Raw genomic sequence first — 7,656 nt, forward strand, 5'->3', positions numbered from 1 at the left:
CTTCAAAATTTAATAAATTTTATTTTTTAATTGAGTTTTTATCAAACTCTTTTTTAGTATAGTAAGTATTTTGAATTTTTTTAATTGTTTTGACATCATTATCTATAATGGTTAGGAAACTATCAACTTATTATCATTTATGGGATAATTCTTATTATTCAACAGAATTTAACAAAATAAAAAATAAAAATTGTTCATTTTAACCATATTATTATTTTATATTAGTCATGAAATCCTTTATATTAATTATAAATTTTATAACAAACAAATAAACACTTGGAAAATAATTTTTTTTACTAAATAGTCATATGAAAATAGCAATTTTCTTGATTAAAGATTATAAGAAAATTGGTTTGCACATTCTTTAGTTTAATATGATCTTGAAAACTCAATTAAAAATTATAAGAAATTTGGTTTAAACACTATTTTTTACTAAACCATCAAGCGTAAAGTTTATTTAACCCGTCCTTATATACGATAAAATGACACATAGCAAATGCATGATAAGATTTTCCTTTTATCTGCCATAAGATGTCGTTATAAGTATTAAATTTAATGTCTTAGTGAAAACAAACAGCTTATGTCGTGTCTATCTTTTCCTACATTATGTTAATTGTGGAACAAATTTCTTTTGTTTGTAGGATAAGTTAAGATTGGGAAAACTTTTAATACACACTGAGAAACGTTATTATACGTGCTTAACACAATAGAACCCCAGAAAAAAAATGTTAGTTTTTCAACTTAAAATATTAATTTAATGTTGAGAAAGTAATGTAAAGTTTGGATGTAAACCTAATATCTCATATAAATAATTCAAACACTAATTCGACTTAAATAAAGTGAAGTAGTAAGTTTCTCCACGCAAATCACATGCCAAACTTGACTTTGGCCTGAAGCTAACGCTACCAGTATATAAAAAATAAAAAGAAAAAATAAAAAATAACGGAGCGCTGTAAATTGTCCACGTCAACGAAAAAAAAGTTAGGGCTGGCCAAAGAGTCCCGTGGCGATAGCGTTCCAAATTTGCCACCCTGCCGCCTCATTTTCTCCTATATATATAAATAGAGTCATGCATAACGCATTGCATGTCTTCCTAATAGTTCATTCCTTTCTACTTTTCCGCGCAATTCTCCTTTTTCCTTCGATTCTCTCAAACCTATTCCCCTCTTCCTTCGCGAATGGCGTCCTTCGATGAGGCTCCTCCCGGCGTTGCCCAGTCCGGCGACAAAATCTTCAGGACTAAATGCGCTCAGTGTCACACCGTCGAAAAAGGTGCCGGTCACAAGCAAGGTTAGCGTTCTCTATTATTATTATTATTATTTCTCCTTATTAATGTTTTTTTTTCTTTTTTTTTTTCAATCGCTCTATGGTTTTCTCCTTTTACCTGTCGTTATTGATTCGATCTACGTGTGTTCTATTTAGTGCGAGCGTAATAAGGCGTAGATCTAGAAATCGCGCTGTGGATTTATTCGCTGGTTGATTCATATCTTTTTCACACGTTATGTGATATGTGTAGTAATCTGTAATTTTTTGTTGTGCCTTGTGGATGCACGTATACCTTGTTTCTTAAGAATCTTGCGTGTAAATATTGGATTTAATTCTGCCTATTGCCTTCGTTAGTCGTGGACACCTTGGTGGAAACCGAGCAGAGGCAATCTACTGCTCGTTGGTGAGTAGCACTTTCAGGTCGATAGTAACTGTGTAATTGTATTGGATTCCTCGATTGAAAAAGTAATTACTCCTGTTTGGTTTATGCTAATGATTGAATGCTTGTTGATTCAAGGATTTAGTGGATTTTGACATGGAATGAATATATTGTTCGTCCTCGTCGTTGTAGGAATATGAAGGAAATACCTATGTCCGAAGCTTAGGAATTGAAGATGAGTCCTCATGTTGTTTTTTACTTGTTCTTTGGTGTGTTAATGATTGGACGAATAGAATTATGCTTTCCTGAAGCACAACTCAAATTGGTTTGAAACAATTTATGAATTTAACGGCGATTAGAGCAAGTAATTGAGACATTTAACATTTTGAATTATTTTCTTTTGGTTTACTGCTACCAATCAACATTTATTTTGGTTGGAGAAATTTATTAGATGGTCTGTGGGCTATGTTAAACATGCGATATTGCTTACGACTTTACACATGTCCAAGTATGTTTTCCATGCCTAACGAGGAAAGTTCCCACTCGAAAAATCGAATTTCCCTCTTTCATGATGTGACTTTTGACCAAATTTGATTTCAATGGGTGGCCTAGGACCTTTAGGTGTTATGCGCTTGCAGTTTTTAAAACAAAAAGGAGAATGAAAATCACTTGCAGGGACAAAGTTGTTGATAAATTTATTGCTATCCAGTTTCAGTACTTGTGAATTCTCTTTTTTTAAAATCTGATCATTGTCATTGATTTATACATTGCTTCCTTGGAACTCATTTCATAAACATTATTTTACCGGTTATGTAACTATTTTTGTGTTGCTTTCACACTCTGGAATACTGTTGTTATTTATGCTAATATTTTCCCTTTCGGACAATCTCAGGTCCCAATCTGAATGGGTTGTTTGGAAGGCAGTCAGGCACTACTCCCGGATATTCCTACTCTGCAGCTAATAAGAACATGGCCGTAACTTGGGAAGAAAAGACACTATACGATTATTTACTTAACCCCAAAAAGGTAAAACACAAACTGTAGTATTTCTATATGAACGGCTATTAATTACTGATCATCCATATATGAGATATGCTTCACTAATGTTCTCCTTGAAATGGATGGATAGAGTGGTGGGCAAGGGTGGACACCCTGACTCCCTCTCTATGATATCTCGTTTAAAATCAAGTGTAACAATTTTATTTTTTATTTAAAATTACACACTATATTACGTTAATTCAAATGGGATTTAATATCTTTTATCGTGTTGAATTTGTTCTGTAATAAACTATTATTGCACAGTGACTTTGGAAAATCTTGTCCCCCTCCAATTATGTCACTGACACCCCTTGTTGTGTTGGGTTCTTGTGCAGTATATTCCAGGGACTAAGATGGTATTTCCTGGTCTCAAGAAGCCCCAGGAACGTGCTGATCTTATTGCATATCTGAAACAAGCCACTGCACAGTGATTATACGTTTTCGTTCATTCAATTTTGCAGTGTGTTTTCAAAGTTCGGGAGATTTAATTTTCGGACGTTTAGTTTTTGCAGGAAGTGCCGTATCTTTGGCAAATAATGTAGGCTACATTGGTCTGCAATGCTATTTTGTTCATTTCGCATTGCTTTTAGAATAGCAGCCGAGCATAGGCTGGTGTAACAAATTATCTCTTGAAAATTGAAACATTCTTTTCTTCAGCATTTTAGTTAATTGAGCCACAGCTCATTATTGTGCTTCGCTGAATTCATTAATTATTTTACCGTTGTACTTGATTTGCTTAGCTTAATATGGTTCTAAGAGCGGGGAGAGGATAAGCTAAAGTTCAAGCAAAAAGTAATGAGATTCTATCTAAGATTAAGCAGTCTTGGAGAGTTTTCGACTGATTCTTTTTGCATATATTTAATCTCACATTCTTAAATTTTATATTTTCAACTGCAAGATGTTGGATGTGCAGCATAGGCTGTCAATTTGATTGAACTGGATCTGGAATAAATAAGAAACTGCTGTTTGAATGTTTTTCGCTATCCTTTTTCTCCCTTTTATTATTCCCTTCTCTCCCTTGTAAGTAAGTAATGGAAGTTAGTAAATGGTTATAAGATTCAACAGCAGTCTCCTACTCTACTGGCCCAAGTCCTGATATTTGATTCCTTGTAATCTTCTGAACACGAACCACTCTCAAAGAAGAGCATCGTCCATCAATACCCTTCACCACTTAATCTTGGAGGGGATTGCAATGTCATCCAATGGAAAGGAGGATCTTGACCATGCAGAGCTTTGAACGTGGATATTTTAATAGGCACTGCATTTGGTGTGTTGATATAATATTATGGCAAAGCCGGTACCCCGGCCAATGCTTAGGTTTGATACTTGCAAGACAGAGGAGATCTGCCTCTTATTCTGCTTGTGAAAGGAATATGTTTGACATTAGTCTGTGTGAAGGAATGTCCAAAAGTGTGATGGTGAGCCTATTGATGGGCATGGAATAAAGTTTATATATGTAATGTTTACAAATTGATTCAATCCATTATAGTGATGATGAAGTCATGATTAAACTTTTCACCAAACAACAGGCAATCTTTAACCGTTTAATATTTTTATTCCTTTGGCAAATAGTTATGAATTACAGTATTTTAAATAGGAACAATGATATTTTGACAACTTTTTTTTAATCATTTTTTTATAACAGAACACGTGTCATCATTTTATTAGTCTGTTTTAATTTATGTTTAAAAAAATATTTAAAACAGATCAATAATAGACTGTCACCTATGAGTTGGCAAAAAAGAGTTGTTAAAAGAGATTTTTTCCTTTAAATGGTGTGCAACTTTAGCGTCAGAATAATTGTGCAACGTGCAACGTACAAATAATACCAATAATACACTAAAACTATTCGTTATAAATATCAATTATGGGTGTAAAGGTATATTTGTAGACTTAAAACAAACGATGAATATATACTCTCTTTATTTAGAGAGAATGAGTCTTGTCAAATAAGATAGTAGAATTTTCAACTTAAACTGAAGTTGTACTCATAAATTTCCGCTATAACACTTTTTATAACTAATTATCATTTGTGAGTATATTAAAATTTGAATCTAAGTAAGGAAGGTGTTACGTCGTCTTATTCCCAATGTAGGAATGACAGACCAAGACTAAACATCTATGTTCAATCAATACTGTCCATATTTTAGTGACTTGAAGATTGTATCATGTTAGACGAATTTTATATATGTTTGTCTTATAAATTATAATAATTTTTGTATTTAGTTAAAAACCGTTTTACATCTCAATCTAACTCTATTTGAATCTTATTTGAAAAGTTCTATACTCATTCATTAACTCCTTAGTTTTTCTCTCTGGTGGACCGAAATTTTGGGAGGTGATCCCTAACAAGCATCTAATTTTCCATAGAAAACTGGGAAACAAAACTTACACATTATTCACCGTGGGTGGGAGAATTTAGTATCATCAAATCTCTTGCTCAATATGTTAAAAGCCTCAAGGAATATTTAATGTTGTCAAAAATCAAACCACGATGTACATGTGTACTTTTTTTGAATAATTAGTTACAAATTGATTTTCAATAATTATAATGACTGATAAAAAAGAGTTATCCAAAATCGATTGTTGTCTGAGATGAACACTTGGAATCGTAATCAATTCCAGAAGAATTGAATATAATTCAAATATACATTTTATTCAACCCCATTCACAAATTAAAATATAAAAGCATCCTAAAAGTAACAGTACAATCCTGCATGAATTACTTTATTATTTGTAAATATTTCATAAAAGTGGTGTGTCATGCGTGCAGGTGGCACAATTCAGTCACACATAGGTAGTTAATCTTATTAATTATTCCAAAGTAGAAAAAAAAAAAAACACCTTTAATTTCAAAAGTGGTGTTAGTTAGAACTTAGAAAATAGAAAAATTTAGTTTGTGAAGGTCAAATGTGAATGGTAAATTCCTAGCACGAAAGTCATGCCGACTAGGTCGTAATAGATTCGGCCTGCTTCCCAAGATCGCCATATTATTATATTAATTCATTCTTCTCCTCTTTCTCTCCATTTTTGTACATATAATAACGTCTATGTATAGTAAATACACAATAAAAACTCATGAAAACATCGCTTACACTAACCAATAAGCAAGTGAATAATTAATAATATAGGGAAAATACAATACACGAGAAAAAAAAAAAGGATGATGATGAAATTAGCAATTGACAACGTTAAATAATACTATTGCTTCATTGAATCAGTCTCACTAAAACTACATGATTCTTTAATAATTGATTAATAAATAGAATGTCCTAAATCAAGGGTAGTACATTAATTAAATATCGATGAGTTATAATCACATATATTCTGGAGAGTCCCATAAGGATTCATGATGCATTTCTTCCCATCCACTCAACTCCATAGCATAATCATCATCACCATCACAAGACACCATCATCATAGAGTACTCCTCACCAAACCCAAACCTAAGCGTCTCTGCCATTTGCATCATCCACATCTTCGGTGACTCCAATGGAGACTCATTTATAGCTTGAATCTGTGTAGCCGAAAGCCCCACTTGCAGAGGAACCACACCACTATTCTCACTCTTCTTCTTCTTACTGTTACTGTTTCTATTGTTACTGTTTCTGTCACTGCTTTCACTGACACGTATCTCGTTATGTGACATCGTCGGTGACCTAGTGAACCTCAATGCCGCTTGTTGTGCTGCCACCTGCACATCCTCGGACTTGGAGCTGGCGGGACGTGGCAGTGTCTCCGCCAATTCAGGAAAGTTGAGTCTGGCGGCGCGTCCTCTGAGGTGCAACGCCGCCACGTCATAAGCTGCTGCTGCCATCTCCGGCGACTCATAGCTCCCCAACCATATTCTGCTTTTCTTCCCCGGCTCGCGAATTTCCGACACCCATTTGCCCCATTTTCGTTGTCGAACACCGCGATACGATGTTGCCGTTGGAGCTATTCCACATTGTTGCATGGTGCTTGTTGGTTCCTGATCCATGAAACGAAAAAGAGAGCTTTTTTTTGTTTTGTTGTTTGTAGTATTGATGTGATCTTATTGGTGAGTGTTTGAGAGCGAATTTATATGGTTGTGATGTGATGTTGGTTGAAAATGAGATGAGAAAGAGGTGAGTTTCGTCGTAGTTACACGTAAGTGGAGAACATGCTGTCAGTGAGAGAGCAATGGGGCACGTTTACTACTACTACTTACTACTACCATGCTTTCTTTTTCCATTATTATTCAATCTATGTGATGTCACAACAAACACTTGGATTAGTTTATGCCACTAATTAAATAAAAGATTAAGTTTTTTTTTTAAATTATAATATGATTTTGAATAAAAAAAAGTTAATATTTTGATATATATAAATTCATTTAATATTATCTTTTTTTACTTTTTATTCTCTTCCTTTTTAAAAAAAAAAACAAAATTTATATTTTGATAATCATTTTATCTTTATATTTTGAGTTAAATAAATGTAAATGTATATATGATACTATTATTCTTTTAAATGTTGTTAATTTTTTATATTTAAGATCATTAAATGAAAAAACTTGCATCTCTTAAAAAGAAAAACTTAACAAGATTAAAGTTTGAAATACATACAAAAACTAAAATTACGTTACAATTTAAGGATAAAATATAGTTAAAAAAAATCATTCTCCTCTATTTTGTGTTTAACTTTTTCTTCTTATTCTTAACAATGGTGAAATGTGTTAATTTGATTTCATTTGTCATTAGAGAAACACATCTTGTAGTTCAAGCTTGTTGGGAGTGTAAACGAAGGTAAGATAAAAGAAAAAGAAACTTTGCATTCATTTTTCTCTTGAATAAAATTGTAAAATTTAATTATAAAAAATTAAAAATACACATTATATATATATATATATATATATATATATATATATATATATATATATAAGGGATAGAAAATGAAAAAAATAGAATAAAAATGATTATGTTTGTTCAGTAAAGTAAATGGCGGTGCCTGGT

General features: G+C 32.6%; 2 protein-coding genes across 3 annotated transcripts; one reads left to right on the forward strand and one right to left on the reverse strand.

Moving 5' to 3' along the window:
• Window positions 1-1,070: 1,070 nt before the first annotated feature.
• LOC106776970 (cytochrome c) lies at window positions 1,071-3,414 on the forward strand. 2 transcript variants are annotated; one of them, XM_022775604.1, is made up of 4 exons: window positions 1,136-1,290; window positions 1,621-1,669; window positions 2,538-2,671; window positions 3,019-3,414. In XM_022775604.1, the coding sequence occupies exons 1-4, from the start codon at window positions 1,192-1,194 to the stop codon at window positions 3,112-3,114; spliced, it is 378 nt and encodes a 125-aa protein (XP_022631325.1). In that variant the 5' UTR covers window positions 1,136-1,191; the 3' UTR covers window positions 3,115-3,414. The 2 variants fall into 2 exon arrangements, with proteins under 2 accessions (XP_014519941.1, XP_022631325.1); XM_014664455.2 differs by lacking the exon at window positions 1,621-1,669 and having other exon boundaries at window positions 1,071-1,290.
• A 2,406-nt stretch (window positions 3,415-5,820) lies between these two features.
• On the reverse strand, window positions 5,821-6,779 carry LOC106777427 (ethylene-responsive transcription factor ERF022). The gene has a single exon (XM_014665010.2). It carries the CDS (start codon window positions 6,660-6,662, stop codon window positions 6,000-6,002), a length of 663 nt encoding a protein of 220 aa, XP_014520496.1. The 5' UTR covers window positions 6,663-6,779; the 3' UTR covers window positions 5,821-5,999.
• Between the last annotated feature and the right edge of the window lie 877 nt (window positions 6,780-7,656).

This window comes from Vigna radiata, chromosome 11 (assembly GCF_000741045.1).
Source record: "Vigna radiata var. radiata cultivar VC1973A chromosome 11, Vradiata_ver6, whole genome shotgun sequence".
In the NCBI taxonomy this organism is placed as follows: domain Eukaryota; kingdom Viridiplantae; phylum Streptophyta; class Magnoliopsida; order Fabales; family Fabaceae; genus Vigna; species Vigna radiata.

Bases quoted from the DNA above. Each gene is read 5' to 3' on its own strand.
- LOC106776970 (XM_022775604.1), top strand. From the start codon at position 1,192: ATGAGGCTCCTCCCGGCGTTGCCCAGTCCGGCGACAAAATCTTCAGGA. The intron at 1,291-1,620 runs GTTAGCGTTCTC...TGCCTTCGTTAG, and splicing joins AGGTGCCGGTCACAAGCAAG to TCGTGGACACCTTGGTGGAA. The intron at 2,672-3,018 runs GTAAAACACAAA...GTTCTTGTGCAG, and splicing joins ATTTACTTAACCCCAAAAAG to TATATTCCAGGGACTAAGAT.
- LOC106777427 (XM_014665010.2), bottom strand. From the start codon at position 6,662: ATGGATCAGGAACCAACAAGCACCATGCAACAATGTGGAATAGCTCCA.